The 21,029-nt window shown below is 43.3% G+C and overlaps 1 protein-coding gene across 4 annotated transcripts in view; it reads right to left on the bottom strand.

The window, feature by feature from the left end:
- Positions 1 to 21,029, bottom strand: part of TEP1 (telomerase associated protein 1) — a 139,270-nt gene that overhangs the window by 36,300 nt on the left and 81,941 nt on the right. For all 4 annotated transcript variants that reach the window (XM_060691001.2, XM_087891785.1, XM_060691002.2 and 1 more), the window contains exons 29-42: positions 19,924 to 20,077; positions 19,088 to 19,267; positions 17,525 to 17,617; positions 16,895 to 17,027; positions 15,168 to 15,318; positions 13,793 to 13,932; positions 10,148 to 10,236; positions 9,529 to 9,643; positions 8,759 to 8,984; positions 7,283 to 7,400; positions 5,422 to 5,546; positions 2,115 to 2,214; positions 1,414 to 1,569; positions 1,074 to 1,283 (exon numbers count right to left, since the gene is read on the bottom strand). In XM_060691001.2, coding sequence (XP_060546984.2) covers positions 1,074 to 1,283; positions 1,414 to 1,569; positions 2,115 to 2,214; positions 5,422 to 5,546; positions 7,283 to 7,400; positions 8,759 to 8,984; positions 9,529 to 9,643; positions 10,148 to 10,236; positions 13,793 to 13,932; positions 15,168 to 15,318; positions 16,895 to 17,027; positions 17,525 to 17,617; positions 19,088 to 19,267; positions 19,924 to 20,077 — 1,990 coding nt within the window. The remainder of the gene's footprint in view (positions 1 to 1,073; positions 1,284 to 1,413; positions 1,570 to 2,114; positions 2,215 to 5,421; positions 5,547 to 7,282; positions 7,401 to 8,758; positions 8,985 to 9,528; positions 9,644 to 10,147; positions 10,237 to 13,792; positions 13,933 to 15,167; positions 15,319 to 16,894; positions 17,028 to 17,524; positions 17,618 to 19,087; positions 19,268 to 19,923; positions 20,078 to 21,029) is intronic.

Raw genomic sequence — 21,029 nt, forward strand, 5'->3', positions numbered from 1 at the left:
GTTAAAAATTAGAAATTAAGGATGGAAATGATTGTTTTTAAATTAAAGGGTTTCAATAGAAAAAAGGCAACATTGAGAAGTATTTGTGATAAAGGGAGAAATAAGAGAATGAAATGAAATAAGATTAAGATTAGGAGGTTAGGGCGGATGGCAATATTGATTATATATTAAATATTAAATAGAGATGAAAAACAAAAAAGTAGAAAAGGAATAATATGGCAGAAATTGAAATATATAAATTAAATTTGGGGAAAATAAGCTGTATAAATTTTGACTCGGTTAATACTCTCTTCAGAAAAAATGTACTGTTTGTATGTTTGTTTTAAAAAAATAAAAAAACTTATATAAAAAAAGAAGTCTACACTAGATTATTGTGTGTGTGTAGTGTTTTTCTATTGAAGCACCTGGTCTACTCCAATATGGGAGGGAGGATACTGCTTCCCTTTCGCCTTTCAGCTCCAATCCAGAAGCCCTCAAGTAGTTGCATTCACAACAAACCATTTCAAGATGTTTATATAGCCATAGTTCAATGAAATCCCAATTCATTATTTTCTAGGCTTTATGAGACATTAACCAGCATTTTGCTGTCTGTTGTAAGACTTAAGGGAGACTAAAATAGATCTATTTCTGACTTATTTGTCTTCATCAGTTAGGCACACCCTCATCTTATGACTTCTCCCTGTAAACAATATTGTAAACAATAATGCACATATAGACCTACGAAAAAAGAACAAAATAAATATTTGACTGTTACAAGGAGGAGTCATAAGATGAGGGTGTGGCTAACTGATGAAGACAAATAAGTCAGAAATAGATCTATTTTAGTCTCCCTTAAGTCTTATGACAGATATCAAAATGCTGGTTAATGTCTGATAAAGCCTACAAAATAGTGAGTTGGGATTTCACTGAACTATGGCTATATAAACATCTTGATTTATGTAGGAGAAATTGAAATTATGATTGGTACATTATAAGTGCAATAGAGTTTTCTAATATCCGCCTCAAACCAACTCATCAACCCTTATGTCCCTCCCATCAGTCTTCAACCTCATTCAGCATGATCAAAGTTGCACCTTGCAGTCTTCTCCTGCTGTGAGAAGTTTTTCATCGGAAAGAAACCGAGCCACCGAGGTGCATCCAGAATGAGCCTTGAATGAACCCAGGATGATGGCCTCCTGCCACGACCATAGGGTGATGGAACCAGCCAGAGTAGCTGCCGCCAAAACTTTCCCAGTGGAAGAGAAGGAAATGCAATGGATGGAGGCATCATGATCCTTCATGACCTGCAAAAGACAATGGTGATCAAAGACAACTGTCTTCTTCCTCAAGACTCCCAGAGCCAGTTCCATTGATTGACAGGTCTTCCTCAATCATCCATCTCCCAGTTATATGCCGAGTCCCTCTCAACCTCACCGAGATCTTACTCATTCCATTCGTATCCAAGACGGTGACCGATCTGTCCCATCCACCGATAGCCACAAACTGACCATATGGATGAAAGGTCACGCAGTTCAAGGGGCATGAGAAGTCCCACTGGTGGAGCACATGTCCTTGGGCAGCTTCCCAGAGCTAAGAAATTTTTTAAAATAGTAAGAAATTGGGGGTTTTGTCAATGCTTATGTTGTTGTTGTTATTGTTATTAACTGATTAGTCTATAAGCCCGTAATGGCGATCCTATGGCATGCGTGCCACAGGTGGCACGCATAGCTAGATCAGTGGGCATGCCAGCTCAGCTCTGGCACGCATGCACGCGCTGGCCAGATGATTTTCGGGCCTTCTGGGCCCACCAGAAATAGGGAAACAGGCTGTTTCCTGCCTCCGGAGGGCCTGGAGGGGTGGGGAAGACCCATTTTTCTTTCTCACCTGGCTCCAGATCCACTCTGTGCATCTGGGGAGGGCGAAAACAGCCTTTCCCACTCCCTCGGAGGCCCGCTGGAGGCCTGAAACGGCCCATTTCCCAACTCCCAGTGGGACAGGAAGTGACGTTTTTTGCTATCCCGAGCCTCCAGAGTCTCCTAGAGAGGCCTCGGGAGGTTGGGTACCACCCACAGAACCGGTGGTAAAAAAAATTGGATTTCACCACTGCCCCTTCCCTTAAACCCAGTCAATAATACCTTAAGAGTGCCGTCCAGTGATACTGAAGCTAATAGTTTACAATCTGAATTGATGCAGCAGTCTGTAATTTGGGCCTTGTGGGCATCCTTGCTCAAGATCCTAAAACAATAAAAAAAACAGAAAATCTGAAGGCAGCACTCAGATGTGCTGGTTAGGTGACCTGAATTAATGAAGGATCACTTTTTTTTAAATGTATATTTATTAGGAGTTTTCTGTCAGGTAATCAACAAGTTTAAACAAGAAGAAGGAAACCAAAGAAACAATGCACAAGAAAAAGAAACAACAGTTATGAAATACAGTGAGTTCCAACCTACTCTGTAACAGTTCATTATCTACCGTTCCTCTAACAGAACAACAAATGGCTTTCCTTTATTTCTTGAAATATTTTATGTTGAAGTATCTGAAATCTTTTCCTAGATATTTGATAAATCACTTCCATGCCTCCCTTAATCTGCATCTTTTCTAGTCACCCAAATCATAAATCATCATTACCATTTTTTCAGCAACAATTCCCTATCAGATTTATAGTCTTTCAAATAAGTTTTTCTCATTTTTTTTTCCTTCTAATCAAGCAAGTTATCTTTGCCATCTTGGTAAACTGACATTTTCCAATAGACTCCTCTACTGTGGCAAGAGTATTAAGCCTCCAAGAAGATCCACTAGAAGAAAAAAAGATATTAGTGCAAGAAAAGTGAAGATAGAGCAGCCAGGTCCTTTTTCTTCTTCTTTTTTTTAATTATTTGGCTCTAAATTAAATGCACTTTCATTTATTACATTTCCTATCTCAAAATAGACAGAAATTGTGTCCTGGTCTTTGCATTTGTGGTTGGAGGGAGATCCAGAGGCGCTGATGAAGAGGACACCCAGGGTCTACAGGCAGCTCAAAACCATCAGATTGCCCATCCCAAGGTTTTAAACTGTAACCCTACTTTAAATTTTACAAATACAGGCTGTCAACACTCTCCAGTCTCATTAATTCCATGGATAGCATCTCCGTTTCCTTTCTTTTAGAATAACAGAATAACAGAGTTGAATGGGACTTTGGAGGTCTTCTAGTTCAACCTCTGCTCAAGCAGGAGACACTATACCCGTGATGGTGAACCTATGGCACGCGTGCCACAGCTGGCACGCGTAACCATATCAATGGGCATGTGAGCTCAGCTTCCGGTGGGACTGGAAGTTGTCAAACGGGCCATTTTTGGCCTCCGGAGGGGTGGGGAAGGCTGTTTTCGCCCTCCCCAGATGCCTAGAGAGGTCCTGGAGCCAGGTGAGAAAGAAAAACGGGCCTACCGGGCCATTGTGTGCCAGGAGCGGGGTGAGAATTAGAATTAGCATAGAATTATGGGTATGAGCATGCATACGCTCGACCCCCCCGCCCCCGCCCCTTCCTGGCACACAATGGCAAAAAGGTTAGCCATCACTGCACTATACCATTTCAGTCAAATGGTTGTCTAATCTCTTTTTAAAAACCTCCTGCCAGGTGTGCCTCCTTTCGAAACTCAAGAAAGAAAAACCCCAAGTCCATGTTTGTAGAGAAAGGTACTTTTACTGAGTATGAACTGATTGCAGCAAAAGAAAATCAAAGTCTGAGGCAATTACATATAGAAAGGATCCCCAAATCTCTCTCCCCAAGGACCTGAGTTGAGTGTACCATCCACATCTCCCCAAGGTGTCATGTGGGGTACTTCTTCAGATGGCCCCATCTATCTGGTATGCCGGAGCAGTTGACCTTGACAGCTATCAGCTCTCTTTGCAGCTGCTATGAAGACAGTGAGAATTTTCCTCCCTTTTCGAGACATCTCCACCAGCTCACTTCCCCCCACTCCCAAATACCAGCAATGCCTCCCGCCTCCCGTTACAATAACAGCCAAAAGCAAGCAAGCATCATAGAGGCTGACATCTCCAGTATTAGAGCACCCACAACTTCTGGAGGCAAGTTGTTCCCCTGATCAATTGTTCTGACTATCAGGAATTTTCTCCTCGGTTCTAGGTTGTTTCTCTCCTTGATTCGTTTCCATCCACTGCTTCTTGTCTTGCCTTCAGGTGCTTTGGAAAATAGGTTGATCCACACTCATCTTTGTGGCAGCCCTTCAGATATTGGAACACTGCTATCATGTCATGTCCAGCTGTGGTTAACTGCTGTTCTGTTTCTTCCATTTCAAGTAGTCTTGACTTACAACCATTCATTTAGCCACAGCACTGAAAAAATAAGACTTATGACTTATGTAAATGTAGTCCTTACACTTAAGACTATTATATGTGTATAGGTATATATGTATAGGTGGTACCTTGCTCAATAGTAGTAACTGTGAGAGGGATCTTGGAGTCCTAGTGGACAACCATTTAGATATGAGCCAGCAGTATGCAGCAGCTGCCAAAAAAGCCAACACAGTTCTGGGCTGCATAAACAGAGGGATAGAATCAAGATCACATGACGTGTTAATACTACTTTATAATGCCTTGGTAAGGCCACACTTGGAATATTGCATTCAGTTTTGGTCGCCATGATGTAAAAAAGATGTTGAGACTCTAAAAAGAGTGCAGAGAAGAGCAACAAAGATGATTAGGGGACTGGAGGTTAAAACATATGAAGAACAGTTGCTGGAATTGGGTCTGTCTAGTTTAATGAAAAGAAGGACTAGGGGAGAGATGAAAGAAGCGTTCCAATATCTCAGGGGTTATCACAAAGAAGAGGGAGTCGAACTATTCTCCAAAGCATCTGAGGGTAGAACAAGAAGCAATGGGTGGAAACCAATCAAGGAGAGAAGCAACTTAGAACTAAGCAGAAATTTCCTGACAGTTATAACAATTAATAAGTGGAACAACTTGCCTCTAGAAGTTGTGAATGCTCCAACACTGGAAATTTTAAAGAAGATGTTGGATAACCATTTGTCTGAGGTGGTGTAGGGTTTCCTGCCTGGGCAGGAGGTTGGACTAGAAGACCTCCAAGGACCCTTCCAACTCTGTTATTCTATTCTATTCTATAGCATTCCCATGATCATGTGATCAAAACTGGAGTGTTTGGCAACCAGCATATTGTAGCATCCAAAGTCATGTGAACATAATTTTTAACCTTCCTGACAAGCAAAGTCAATGGAGGAAGATAGATTCACTTAGCAATCACATGATTGGTTTCATAACTGCAATAATCACTTAACAATGGTGGCAAGTAAGATCATAAAATCAGGGACAATTCACTTAATAACTGTCTTGCTTAGTGCAAAGGCAATTCTGGTCTCAGTTGCAGTCATAATTCCAGGACTATCTGTATTCAAGATAAAAAAAAATTCCCTCAGCCCATAATACCTGCATCCTTCTCTCAGGCTCCAAAGTTCAAAGCGTCCATTGAAGGCCCCGAGACAAACTGTTGTTTCAGACAAGAAGGCACAGGCCGAGATTCCATCACAGGAGGTCAGCAAGGATTTCTGTTCCTAAATCATCGGAAGGGGGAGAATTTGTGATCAGAAATCAGATCTAACCACTCCCCTCACCCAACCAAGGAGCTTGGATAGCTCAGCAGACTAATGCATTGTAATTTAACTCCAGCTGTCTGCAATTAGTAAGTTCGAATCTTGCCAGGCTCAAGGTTGACTCAGCCTTCCATTCTTTCTAAGGTAGGTAAATTGAGGACCCAGTTTGTGGGGGCAATAAGCTTACTTTGTAAAAATATACAAAAGTATGAAGGCTATAGCTTAACGCATTGTAAGCCGCCCTGAGTCTCCGGAGAAGGGCAGCATATAAATCAAATTAAAAAAAACCAAAACCCATATTTCAACCAATGCAAACAATTCTGAATTTGGGCAGTGGGCTATAAAGCAGCAACCTATGCAGGCTTTAATTTCAAAGATAAAAAGGATGTTTTTAGCAGTTTTTCTTCCTTCAGGGTGGTACTCGGCTCAGATCTCTAAGTTCCTTTTTTATTGTTGAAAATAGTATATTTGTTTTATATGGTTAACTTTTTATTAACGCCGTACTGAGCAATAACGACACCTCGTTGTAATTTATTTGTTCATTTACTGATATTATATCTTTGCATCATTTTTGTATTTTGCTTGTTTCTTTCCTTTTTTTAAAAAAAAGAAAATTAGTTAAAAATGGTTTTAAAAAAGACAAAAAAGTACACAGAGGGCATGTACACAGCCTCCACATCTCTCAGCAGCTCCTTAAACCAATTCTTTCTGTTCCCAAGATTGTGGGGCAACTGCGCAGCCCTGCAAAAACACACAATTGCTTAAAAAAACTGCAGATATGTTCTAATTCAGTGCCTGGGAAAATTACCCCAAATTGGGTAAAGATGGTTTTTCTTTGGGTTATGACACATAAGCCCATTATCCATCACAACAACCACATTTAAATTGACTTAAAGTGTCCAACGTGTACTAAAATATGTTCAAAAATCTCTCAAGGTATCCCTATTAAGATGAAAATGGATGTATTACCAAGGGTAATTTCGGTTTTAATTGGGTTGTTTTAAATTTGGGCCAATATTATTTAATTGTTTTTTTAAATGTTTTTAAATTTTATATGCTATGTTTTATCCTGGCTGTACACCGCCCTGAGTCCCGCAGGAGAAGGGCGGTATAGAAATATAATAAAATAAATAAATAAATAAATAAATAAATAAATAAATAAATAAATAATTTGTTGATATGACATAAAGACCATGATATTGTTTTTATAATACAGGCAGTCCTCAATTAAGACCAATTGTTTCATGACTGCTCAAAGTAATTAAGGGCACCAAAAGAAAAGATTTACAAGTGGTCTTTGAAGTTTGAGGAGAGTTTCGGATAAGCACTTTTTTTTTTTTTAAATTTGATTTATATGCCGCCCTTCTCCGGAGACTCAGGGCGGCTTACAATGCGTTAAGCAATAGCCTTCATACTTTTGTATATTTATACAAAGTCAGCTTATTGCCCCCACAAACTGGGTCCTCATTTAACCTACCTTAGAAAGGATGGAAGGCTGAGTCAACCTTGAGCCTGGCGAGATTCAAACCTGCAGAAATTGCAGGCAGCTGTGTTAATAACAGGGTGCATTAAACCACTGTACTACCAAGGCTCCTTGAATAATGAAGGAAAAAATTTGGGAAGCAAACTTCTCTAAGTGAACACAACCTGAATGCTTCTGAAGCTAAAATATTTCTGAGAATTGGGATCATTTTTACCTGTCCGGTTTTCATCTCCACCAGATGTAAAGTCCCCTCCACGGTACCCACAATGGCCAGTTTTCCCGAAGGAGCAAGAGAAACGGAAGAAGGAGTTGAAGGAAGGTTCAAAACGAGACTGTTAATTAAAAGAAAAGAGGCCGATGAAGATTCTCAGTCATCCAGTTAAGAGTTGTCTGGAAATTGAGTTAAGGCAGCTGGATTTTTCTTTTTGGTATAAAACGTTTCGCTGCTTATCCAAGCAGTTCTTCAGTCTGAGCAAATGTCTGTGGAGATTCTCAGTCATCCAGGTCATAGTTGTCTCAAAGATGCTTTTCCAAAGAGCAACTGAACTGTTTTTTCCCTGAGAAGAATAAGTTTTGTTTCTCATCCAAGAATCTTCATTGGTTCTAAAGCTTCTTGGATAACAACTGATGAAGCTTCTTGGATGAGAAGTGAAACATCTTCTTCTTCCTCAGGGGAAAAAACAATCCAGTTGACTTTTGAAAAAGCACTTTGGAGTCGATCTGAGCAAGTTTGTTAGGGGTACCCTGCAGTGGTGGGTTGCTCCCGGTTCGGTCCGGTTCTTGCTAACTAGTAGTAATGGTGGCAGGAGGCTCCACCCACCCACCTTTACGTCATCACCAACGATCTGCGCATGTGCAGAAGCTTCTGCACATGCATGCTCCCATTGCGAACTGATAGTAAAGGTAAGTGGAACCCACTCCTGGTACCCCATCTATGTCCTCTGATGTGGCTTAATTTCTCACCTAATCTGAATAAGATTGCTAGGTAGAATAGACAGAAAGTCTTTGGGATGTAAATAATCAACTTGATAACATTGAAGAAGCTACTTGGATAAACAACAAAATGTTGGCTGCCCAAAAGAGATTGGACAAGGCATTTGTCTCCTGTTTGAGCAGGGGATTGAACTAGAACCCCCTGCTCAATGGTGCAGCAGACTAAGTGCTGTTAAGTGCTAGCACTTAGCTGCCAGCTGCCTGCAATTAGTGCAAGTTCAAATCTCACCAGGCTCAAGGCTGACTCAGCCTTCCATCCTTTCGAGGTAGGGAAATTGAGGACCCGGATTGTGGGGGCAATAAGCCAACTTTGTATAGAACAACACTGCCTAGGGGGGCCCGAAAGCCCTAATAAGCAGGTATATACATAAAAGTATGCAGGCTATTGCTATAATGCATTGTAAGCCGCCCTGAGTCTACGGAGAAGGGCGTCATATAAATTGGACAAATAAATAAATAAATAAATAAATAAATAAATAAATAAATAAACAAACAAACAAACAAACAAACAAACAAACTAGAAGATCTCCAAGATTCCTTCCTTCGTTCTGTCCTTCCACAGAACTCTGTGATTCTGTTTCGAACCAACAAAAAAAAAAAGTCCCTTTGACATAACTCAACTTCCAGATAAAAGAGGGGTGGGGGATAATAACATGCATGAGAAGAAAAGGACCCCATCCCTCCTTTAGGGAATTACCTCCTGGTTTGCTGAGCCCTCTCAGGCTTGTTAATCCATTTCAGGAAAGGTTTTCTGCATTTCTGGAGTGCCACCTGGGCTTGTAAGCAGAGGTCTGAGGAACTGGGTTCATTTGCTGCCTGCTGCAAGAGCAGTAGAGGATTCTGGGAAAGCAGCCCAAAGTTTCTTTGCAAAAAGTCAGAGAATAAGTTGACTGCCTCACTGGGTTCTGAGCCAGCAGCTGTTGCTACAGAAGACAATGGACAGATTTATATTTTCAGACACTTTTACAATACTTGTATTTCTACAAAAAGAGACCCTTGCAAGGCCAACCCCTAAATCAGAGAGGTCCAACCTCGGCAACTTTAATATCTGAGAACATCAACTCCCAGAATTCCGCAGGCAGTATGGGGAATTCTGGGAGATGGTCCATAGATCTTAAAGTTGCCAAGGTTGGACAAGAAAAGTTTTGGACCTTACCCCATTCCTAAGAGGTCTGTAAGGGGCGTGCATAAGTGCACCAACGTGCCTATTGTCCCTGTCCTAATATTCCTTTTTACTTACTCTTTTCATGTATTCAAATTATGTTTACACTTTTACCTGTTATCTTGTATATGCTTGACAAATAAACTTATGATTATGATTATGATCCCTGCCCTAAATGAACCCTGCAATTTTTCCCTCCCAATTAAAAAGTTGCAGCTGTTTTCCAAGTCTGTGACTCCCCAACTAGCTGGTGGGGAGGGCACAACAATGCTTTTTGAGCTATTTTCAGTCCCACAGTGGCTCACCATAGAGTGCGTAGGCTTCAGAGAGGCTACGGAGATGGCCGAGATGAAGATGAGCACTGATAACCTTTATATCAGTCAGGAAAGAAGCCAGAACATCCAAATAGCCACTTTGGACCTGTGGAAGAAGAATTATAATTCAAGAAGGCCACTCTTTAGAGCAGTTTTTTTCAACTTTGGCAACTTGGAAATTTGTAGACTTCAACACCCAGAATTCCCCAGCCAGGAAAGGAACTAGGCAGCCGTGAGTTCTAGGTCTGTTTTGGGCACAAAGCTAACTGCATGATCTTGAGCCACCCACTTTCTCTCAACTCTAGGAAAGAGACAATGGAAAAACACTTCCAAAAATCTTTGCCAAAAAAATCTGCAGGGACTTGCAAGGGAGTCTCCAAAAATCAGACATGACTGAACAGAAGAAAAAAATGAAGAACTCTGTATGTAAAGTATCTGTTTTAAAAATGGAAAAATTTTCCTGAAAGATACACTTCCAGTTCCTTATGTACACAGAATTTATTATTTTGCTCGTTTTTCTCTATAACCATTTAAATCTCCAAGAAACTGTTTTTATTCAGACAAATTCAGCTTCTCTAAGTTGTTGTTTAGAAGCTTTCCAGTCACTTACCAAGTGGTATGGCAGGGCAGTTAATGCCTCTGCGTCAGACTTCTGGAAGGTCCTGGAGCCATCTGGGTCTGAAAGTTTCCACCAGTGAGCTACAGAGGAGAAAAATATTAGGCAACTGTTCATTAGTGCCCCTAATAGGTTGAATTTAAACACTGTCTCTCATTATGAAAAATACTGGTTCCCTCTGGAGGTTGGCTGGGGTGCTGCAATGATCTATTCAATGATGGCACAATTGAACACAAGTACAGATAGATCTCAATAAGTACAGTGAATGAATCTCACCAAATGGTCTCATTATTCTAATTTGTATTATCCAAAGTGATATTTCTATGGAAAATGTGAAAGTTGGTTCCAGCGCAATGGAAATGGGGGATAAAAATTTTAAAATATAAATTTTATATGTATACTAGCTGATAACCTGGCGTTGCCTGGGTATTTGTTTATCCCAGTCCTGCCTTTGAAGTGATTATCTGCATTGGCAGACACCTCCCCCGACAACTTGCCCTCTTTGCGTGAAGTTGAGGGCCTAGGGTGTTGTTGTTTTTTAAGAACCAATCCCCCTTACCAGAGGAAGCCCCCTTGTGGAGTACTGTGAAGCCATTACCATGGCAACTCCACTGTGCTGTACAGTAGAAGCCATTTTAAGTCATAACAGGCTGTATCTTAACAGAACTTGAATCCAAAACGCACACTATCACTGTCAAAAGTACTGTGATTTGACACTATAGATATAATTCATTCCTTTTCATTTCAGCGGCCCAGGCGTTCCAGAGTTATGCTGGAACACACAGACACAGACACACACACACACCCAGGGGTGTTAAGGATGTCTTACCCCCACAGTGTTTATTTATTTATTTATTTATTTAATATAACTTATATGCCGCCCTATCTCCATAGGACTCAGGGCGGCTCACAACAATTAAAACAAACCAATAAAAACATAAAATACATACATAAACAAATATTAAAACCCATTAAAATAATCGAAAAACCCCTCAGTCCAGGCTAGGTGCTGCGAACAGCCATGTTTTTAATTTGCGGCGAAAAGTGCGGAGGTCAGGAGCCAGCCTGAGCCCCAGGGGGAGTTGATTCCAAAGGGTGGGCGCGCCCACAGAGAAAGCTTTACCCCGGGGGCCGCCAGCCGACATTGTCTAGCTGACGGTACCCGGAGCAGGCCCTCCCTCTGGGAATGCACCGGGCGATGGGAAGCTGTTGCTGGTTGCAGATGGTCCACCAAGTATCCTGGGCCTAAGCCATGTAGAGCTTTATAGATGATTACCAGCACCTTGAATCTCACCCAGAGGGCAACCGGCAACCAATGCAAGCTGCGCAGGAGAGGTGTTACATGGGAGTATCAGGATTCTCCCATCACAACCCATGTGGCTGCATTCTGTACCAGCTGAAGCCTCCGAATGGTCCTCGAGGGCAGCCCCATGTAGAGAGCATTACAGTAGTCAATACGGGAGGTGACTAGTGCATGAGTAACTGTGCATAGGGCATCTCGGTCCAAATAGGGGCGCAACTGGCCCACCAGACAAATCTGGGCATATGCCCCCCTGGTCATGGTTGTTATATGCTCTTCTAGACTCAACCACGAATCAAGGAGGACACCCAAGTTACATGCCCTGTCTACGGGAGGGGTAAGACTTCATCCCCTATAGCCAACGATGGAACCTCTCCTTCGGATCGAAATGCTGGTATCCACAGCCACTCAGTCTTGGCAGGGTTGAGCTGAAGCCTGTTCCTCCCCATCCAGATCCGCACCGCTTCCTGGCACTGAGACATCACGTCGAGGGCATCACTGGGTTGGTTTGGGGTGGATATAAAAAGCTGAGTATCATCAGCATACTGATGGTACCTCACCCCGAAACCACGGATGATCTTCCCCAGAGGTTTCATATAAATGTTGAACAGAAGGGGCGAGAGAACCGACCCCTGGGGCACCCCACAGGTGAGGGGCCTCATGGTCGATCTCTGCCCCCCTGCCAACACCGCTTGCTTCTGCCCCAAGAGGTAGGAAGAGAACCACTGTAAAACGGTGCCTCCCACTCCCAACCCCTCGAGGCGCTGTAGCAAGATACCATGGTCGATGGTATCGAAAGCCGCCGAAAGATCCAACACGACCAGAACAGACCAGTGTGTGTATATATACACCGTATTTTTCAGAGTATAAGATGCACCTACCTTTTTTGGTGAGGAAAAGAAGAAAAAGAAATCTCCCTCTGCCTCTGAGTTATTTTGCCTCCTTGCAGCAAATAGCAAACAGCCTGCTTTACTTTCATTTTCGTTTTCAGCATAGCTTGATTAGCACAAGGGAAAAAAATCTGCTCCAGCAATTTACCTCTTTGCAGCAAGCAGCAGAGCCCTGTGCAAAACAGCTGAGAGCAAATCAGCTGAGAGTCAGGAGGCAGATCCAATCAACTTGTGCTAATTAGGCTGTGCTGAAGCTGAAAGGAACTGTTTGTTCTTGCTGTTTGCTTGCAAGGAGGTAACTGCTGAGAGACAGAGGCCAAAGGGTGGGGGCCAGTGGGTGGTTTTCACCCCCTTTTAGGGGGCAAAAAGGTGCATCTTATACTCCAAAAAATATGGTGTGTGTGTGTGTGTGTGTACACACACACACACACACATATATATTAATTAATTAATGAAGTATTATGGAAAGAATATAAAGAATATACTTTTAATTTAAACTATTGATTTAAAGAGTCACAGAGTAGTTACAGAAAGCAAAATACAGATACAATCCTCGATTTACAATGGGTTCACATAAGGACCACGATGTTTGCTTAATGACTGATGCAAAAAAGGTCATAAAGTCAGGCCAGTCATGTGATGAACTGCTTTACAACCGTCATGATTTATGACCCTAATTGCCAGGTTCAACTACTGTCATAAATGAAGAACTATCCGTAAAAGCAATAACAATTCTATTGTAGATTCAGGCACATTAATATCTTTAGCATTTTGGCCCTGTTATGACCATGTTTATGTTTTTCAGTTACATCAGATTTTTGCCCTAATGTAAAATTAGGACAAATTCTTTATTAAACTTCTACTGTTCTCTTCTGACAGACTCTTTCTTGTCTCCAAAGCTCCTGAAGGCAAGACAAGAAGCAATGGATGGAAACTAAACAAGGAAAGAAGCAATCTAGAACTGAGAAGAAAATTCCTGATAGTCAGAACAATTGATCAGGGGAACAAGTTGCCTCCAGAAGTTGTGGGTGCTCCAACTCTGGAGGTTTTTAAAAAGACACTGGACCATCACTTGTCTGAAATAGTATAGGGTCTCCTGCTTGAGCAAGGGGTTAGACTAGAAGACCTCCAAGGTCCCTTCCAACTCTGTTATTCTGTTATTCCTTTTGGAATACTGATGATTAGCAGTGTCAAAAACCCTAACTGCCAACATGTGCTAGCTTCAATTACACATGCACCAGCCTCAAGTTAACTGAATGTTGGGCTGGATTAAACACACCCTGGTATCAATTTACAATTTGCACTAAAGGAAATATCGCGCTATTTGAACTCGCATCAAAAACAAATATCGTACTTTTCAAACTCGTTCTAATTGCAACTTACCTGAATTTAAATATCACCCAAGATTGAGAGGAAAAAATAAGGGGAAAAAATTGAAAGAATTGTTACCTGCCAAGAACACTTGGGCTGTGTGCTCCAATCCTGGTTTTTTCACGTAGCGCCGTTCTACCGCCATCCTCAAGGGGGTGCCACAGAGTTGCAGACGAGAACCTGGGAGCTCTGATGGGGAACCGCATGCTCCAAGAAGACTATGGAGAAATAGCAGAGAGATGGATTTAGTTTTCTAGTTCCCACCCTCTCCAAAAAAAAATCAGTGCCACCCACTTCAGGATCAAGCTACAGCCTCGGTAAAGAATTTAAGCAAGAGTCTTAGTCTCACCTCCAAGTTGGTTTTGAACTTATTTTTTACATCTGTACTCTGCTGCTCCTACAGACCAGTATTTCTCAATACTTGGCAACTTCAAGATGTGTGGACTCAAAGTCCCAGAATTCCTCAGGTAGCCTGCTACATCGATAATTCTGGGAGTTGAAGTCCACATATCTTGAAGTTGCTAAGATTGAGAAACATGGCTTTAGAGACATCCTTAAGAGTCTGTCCTCCATATGACATACACTAGATCAGGGCTGTCAAACTCACGGCCCACGGGCCAAATGCGTCATATGCTGGTCACACCCACGCCCGGTTTAGCAAAGGGGGGGGGGAAGTCGCTGTGACGATATGAGTTTGACACTCCTGCACTAGATTGAGAGGCTACAATTGGGCTCAAAGTCACCCAGGAAAATCAATGGAAAACTTTATCTAGGGCTACCAAAGTTGAGTTGCAAAACACCAGATGATTAGGAAGGAGCAGTAGTTAGAGCCATGATGGTGAACCTAAGGCACGCGAGCTGATTTTCAGCTGGCCCCGCCCACGCCACCCCTTCCCTCCCAGGAGTCTCCACGCAGCCTGTTTTTGATGCCGGGTAAGTACAGGGCTCGCGCAGAGAGTCTGGGAGGGCGAAACATGGGCCTTCTGGAAGTCCGGAAATGGGCCATTTGCGGCCTCTGGAGGCTTCAGGGAGGCCTGCTAGGCTCAAAATGAGGTGCGGGGGGTCATGCGCGCATGTGTGGGGGTCGTGCATGCATGCGCAGGGGGTGAGGTAATGCGGGGACGCATGGCACGTGGCGCGTGGGGGGCATTGCATTATGGGTGTGGGCACTCGTGCACGCAACCGCCCCCGCTCCCCCCCCGCTTTTGGCATGTGATGGCAAAAAGGTTTGCCATCACTGAGTTAGGGTCCCTATGTCTCTCTTCTGCCCCCTGGTGATTATTTACATGTTTGCAAGCCAGTGACCGAATCCCTAATCTAATTCCCACTTATAGGAGCATTTGGCATTCCATTCATGAAGACCCCATTTATGCATCTACCACACAGAGCAACTCATACCCCATAGAGGAGAATTATCTTTGTTCAGCCAGAACCCCAAAAGTGAGTTCCTCACCCCCTCAAGCTCCGCAACAGGTCAAAGAAGAGAGCTGTGGGGAAATTGCCAACGTGTCTTCCAGCATTAATGGCTTTTTCCAAGGTTACGGTGGTCCCATTTAATTCCTTCCACATAGAAAGGACAGAATAGAGATCTTGTTCCATTAGTCCTGCAGGGATCAAAGATACAATAGCTTTTCAATGGAGCAACTTAGATTTTGCATCAAAAAATCACCTTACCGTATTTTTCGGAGTGTAAGATGCACCTTTTTCCCTCCTAAAAGGGGGTGAAAATTTAGGTGCATCTTATACACCGAATGTAGTCCCGCCCACCCACTGGCCCCCACCCTTTGGCCTCTGCCTCGCAGCAGTTACCTCCTTGCAAGCAAACAGCAAGAAAAAACAGCTCCTTTCAGCTTCAGCACAGCCTAATTAGCACAAGTTGATTGGATCCGCCTCCCGACTCTCAGCTGATTTGCTCTCAGCTGTTTTGCACAGGGCTCTGCTGCTTGCTGCAAAGAGGTAAATTGCTGGAGCAGGTTTTTTTCTTCCTTGTGCTAATCAAGCTATGCTGAAAACGAAACTGAAAGTAAAACAGGCTGTTGGCTGCTGTAATGAGGCAAAATTGCTCAGAGGCAGAGGGAGATTTCTTTTTCTTCTTTTCCTCACCAAAAAAGGTAGGTGCGTCTTATACTCCGGTGCGTCTTATACTCCGAAAAATACGGTAATTATATCTATACATCTCCTTCCTTTCTTCTATCGTTTAAAGAAGGTGACATGAAGGTTTCCCCTAATTTTAAACTCATCACAACCCTTGAGAGGTTGGGCTGAAAGAGAATGGCAGGACCAAAGTCACTTCAAACGCCTTGAAACTAGATGAGCCGCGGTGGCGCAGTGGTTAGAATGCAGTACTTGCAGGATACTTTGGCTGACTGCTGGCTGACTGCAGTTTGGCCGTTCGAATCTCACTAGGCTCAAGGTTGACTCAGACTTCCATCCTTCCAAGGTTGATAAAATGAGGACCCAGATTGTTGGGGGCAATATGCTGACTCTGTAAACCGCTTAGAGAGAGCAGTAAAGCACTGTGAAGTGGTATATATGTCTAAATGCTATTGCTATCTTCAGGTATCAAGTTCAGATCTTCCACCGCAATATTCCTGGAAGGATGCATCATCTCCAATGGCTTCCCTTCCTTCCCATCCATCAAAGATCATATTAATAAAGAATATTTGTAGCTCAGCGTTGAAATGAGGGACCCTTGGTGCTCTCTCTGAGCTTGGTTGTTTTATTTTTTTGCAGACATTTCATTACCCAACTAGGTAATGTCATCAATCCTAGAACTGTTACTCCCTTCTAGCACTGATGTTAGCAATAGCACATAGATTTATATACCACTTCACAGTGCTTTACAGCCCACTCTAAGCTGTTTACAGAGTCAGCATTTTGCCCCCAACAATCTGGGTCCTCATTTTACCGATCTCGGAAGGATGGAAGGTTGAGTGAACCTTGAGCTGGTCAGGATCAAACTCCTGGAATGAGCAGTACTGCATTCTAACCACAGCGTTACCACAGCTCAAATGTTACCTAGATATTACCTAATTTGGGTAATGAAATATCTGCAAGAAAACAACCATGCTCAGAGAGCATCAAACATCCCTTAAAGATTTAATATATGACCACTGGCACCCGCAGCCCAAAGCCAGTGACCCTCTGAATATTCACACATAATATCCCCTTTCAACGTACCATCTCTGCTGGCCCAGAGAGACACCAGAGTGATAGCAACCAGCTCCAGCCCGTGATCTTGCTCCATGCAACCCAACAAGTGCTGCATCATCAGGGGAAGAGAGATGGGAAGTTTCTGGATCCGTTCCGAGAGCTGAGATCAAAAAGATGGATAGATTAAAAAAAAAAAAAAAGAATGACAGATGAAATCTCTTGAGGTTCAGTGATGCGCAGAAGACTTGTTTTTTCCAAGCCACATTTTCCCCTAAGAATTCTTGTAAGGAAGGGGTGCCAAACCCATTGAGGGCCGCATCAAGTTTGTGTTTGACCTGGAGGGGAGTGGGGGGGGGCTTGGCTATGGTGGGCGTGGCTAGCTTGACGTCACTTGTGTGGGGGGCTCCTGTGGCGGCCTGAGCGCTCTGCCAGGGAAAACGGGCTCCCGAACTCCATTTTTGGCCACAACGGCCTCCTGAAACCCTCTGCCAACTCGGGGGTGGGTGGGTGGAGCTCTGTTTTGGCTAGTAGAGGCACCACGGGCGAGTCCTTCATTGTTTCCAGGGCGGCCCCACAGGCCAGATCTAAGCACCCCGCAGGCCGGATGCAGGCCACAGGCCTCAAGTTTGACACCCTTGTTCTAAGGGAATCCTGTACCTTCTCATAGAGGGCAAAAAGCCGCAGGTCCTGGATTAGCAAGCTCAGGTATAAAGGCTGCCGAGAGCCACGTTTGAGAAGCACAAGTCGCATCTGTGGAGAGAAGACATTAGAGCTCCAGGACCCATTGTGTCTTTCCATTGCAGTCCTCTGCCTCTCCCTCTCATTAAGCCTGTGTCAAGGACTCCCATAATTCCCAGCTAATAAAATCAGGGAAGATAAAGAAGCCCATTTGTAGCATCTGGAAGTCACCAACCTGTAGAAGTAGAAACAAAACTCCTTGTTTTGCTGAGTTTCATCCCACTTTTTATCCCATTCCTTCCGAATAAAATAGGTTATGACTTCGCTAGCCTACAATCTCCCAATCAACTTCAGGAAGGAATGGAAATTTAAACCCGGGTTTCCATGATGCTATGAGCCCCCGAATTTTGAAGGCTCTGTGTCAAATGCTCCCATCCCATTTCATTTGCACTGTAGGAACAATATAGGCAGTCCTCGACTTACGACCAAGAACTTATGTGGCTAAGTGAAAAATGTATTAAGTGGGGTTTGCCCCAATGAACGGTTTTTCTTGCCACATTTGTTAAGCGAATCACTGCAATTGTTAGATTAGTAACACGGTTGTTAAGTGAATCGGGCTTCCCCATTGACTTTGCTGGTCAGAATGTTGCAAAAGGTGATCACGTGACCCCAGGACAATGGAACCGTCATAAGTGTGAGTCACTTGTCAAGCAGCCGAATATAAATCATCTGACCATGGGAGATGCTGCAACGATCATAATTGTGAACAATGGTCATAATTGTAATTTTTCAGTGCTGTTGTAACTTCAAATGGTCACTAAGTGAACCGCTGTAAGTCGAGGACTACCTGTATTTGCTAGAGGCATGAACGATGATTATTCGGGGGTTGTGCTTGTACAGAATGTTCAGGGCTGACCATGGTTAGATCTGCAGATCTGTTATTTAGCAACAGCAATAGCACTTAGACTTACCGTATTTTTCGGAGTATAAGACGCACCTTCCCCCCCCCAAAAAAAGGGTGACAATCTGGGTGCATCTTATACTTCAAATGTAGCCCTGCCCAGCTTCTCAAACGGAGGTTTCAGAGACTGAAAAAAGCATCAGAAACGAAGCTTCAGAAAAAAAGCCTCCAAACAGAGCTTCACAGAGGCAGAAAAGAAAGTTTTTTCTGAAACAGAGTTTCAGAAGTTTCAGAGGCAGGAAAAAAAGCAAAAAAAAAAAAAAAAAAGCAAGGCACAGAACTCACAACCAAGGAACCTGTTGCTAAAATTCACCTCTGGGAACAACTGATTGGGGGTATTCTGGGAGGCCGATCCACCTGCCAATCAGCTTTTTTCTTATTTTCTTCCCCAAAAACTAAGACACGTCTTATACTCCGGTGCGTCTTATATTACGAAAAATATGGTATATACCGCTTCATAGTGCGTTTACAGCCCTCTCTAAGCAGTTTACAGAGTCAACATATTGCCTCCAACAATCCGGGTCCTCATTTGATCGACCTCGGAAGGGTGGAAGGCTGAGTCAACCTTCAGCCTAGTTTACCTGGTTATTAAAAGCCGACTCCTCCAATTTTTTCCCATGCAGGGCCAAATCTTTGCGGACGATGGAAGCCCGGTCTGGAGGGGCCAAAGGTTCAAGGGGAATGAAGACAGCATCCTTCCGTTGCTTAAGAGATTCACGCAGCATGGAATCCGAAGAGACGCTGAGAACCAGGCTGACTCGCTGGAGGAAGACACAGAGGAAAGAATGTGGACCAGGCTAATTGTTCTGACCTAGGCTCCCTTAACAAGCAGGAGGCAGGAATTAATGCCAGCAAAACCTTTTTTATTTACCCGACTGTGAATTACTTTCATTCACAGTCAGAGAGGCCCCTGCAAACAGTTTTTCAGAGGAATATTTCTCAACACACCTTAATTCGTTTGGCAAGCTGCCACGTAACTTGGTTCAAATTGCAGTACATGGCAAAACTGGACACAGAATCTCTCAGAGTCAAGGAAGGAACAAATTGTTTCCTGCAAAAGCCCACTCCCTGTTCGCTCCTCTTTTATTTCCTGTGGGAGGGGCCAATCACCTCCAAGGTGTGGCTTTACTCCTGAGTCCACCCTGCTTTCTGAATTGTTCTTGTCTTCTGGCAGCTCTGCGCATGCGCATACTGGGAACGGGCTCCAGCTGTTTCTCTGCCTCGCTGCTGTCTAGCTGCCTCTCTGCCTCCGATGCAGAGCCCTCGTCTGAGCTTTCCCCAGCCCCCAGGACTGGCCCAAGTTCCTCCCCAGCCTCCTCACTGTCCGACTCTGTTGCCAGCTCCGCTGGCCGCCAGCGGGCCACAACACTAATGGAGCCAAGGGCTGGGAAGGATATGAAAGGAAGCTTCACCTTACCTGGGGCATATTTTCAGGCAGCCAGTCAGATACCAGCTCTCCTCCAGCAGCGTGGATCAAGTCAGCACCGTCAATCAAAAGCACCAAACACTGGCGTCGTTTCAGCAATTTGGCCACCGCATGGAGAAGACATTCAAACTGGGTTACAAGCCCTCTGTAAGCCAAAAAAAATATCTTTCTTTCTTTCTTGCAGGATCAGGATAATTCCATGATTATCAACCACGGCTACTTGGAGATGTATGGACTTCAACTCCCAGAATGCCCCAGCTTGCTATGATTGACACTAACAGGGCAAGCCACTTAGAATATAAACTGAGAGCAAACCCCACCCTTTACTAGCACTGATGATATTACCTAGTTCGGGAAATGAAACGTCTGCAAGAAAACAACCAAGCTCAAGAGAGCACCAAGGACCCCTCATTAATCAATTGACCCGAGAATTCTGGGTTTTGTTGTAGTGTATGTACTGTAACCTTGTTGCTGGTATCCTTAAGATTTATATTGACTGTTTCCTAATATGATTTGATTGCTACTTTGTTCCCTATGACTATGATTAAGTGTTGTACCTTTTGATTCTTGACTAATGTATCTTGTCTTTTATGTATATCGAGAGTGTATGCAGCAAGACAAATTCCTTGTGTGTTCAATTATGCTTGGCCAATAAAGAATTCTATTCTATTCTATTCTATTCTATTCTATTCTATTCTATTCTATTCCATTCCATTCCATTCCATTCCATTCCATTCCACCCTATCCTACCCTACCCTACCCTACCCAGCTATTCTATTCTATTCTATTCTATTCTATTCTATTCTATTCTATTCTATTCTATTCTATTCTATTCCATTCCATTCCATTCCATTCTATCCTACCCTACCCTACCCTACCCTACCCAGCCTACCCTATTCTATTCTATTCTATTCTATTCTATTCTATTCTATTCTATTCTATTCTATTCTATTCTATTCTCGTGTGAGGGTGAAGGTTTGTTCTCCAAGCCTGTGGGTTGGTTTCCAAAAATCTCATTACCAAGCTAGGTAACATCTTCAGTGGACTTTAGGGGATATCAGTGTTCATCTGTTTATAAGGGCTTCATGCGTGCATGT

The sequence above is a fragment of the Pantherophis guttatus genome, chromosome 4 (genome assembly GCF_059756535.1).
Source record: "Pantherophis guttatus breed Tessera chromosome 4, ASM5975653v1, whole genome shotgun sequence".
Lineage (NCBI taxonomy): Eukaryota > Metazoa > Chordata > Lepidosauria > Squamata > Colubridae > Pantherophis > Pantherophis guttatus.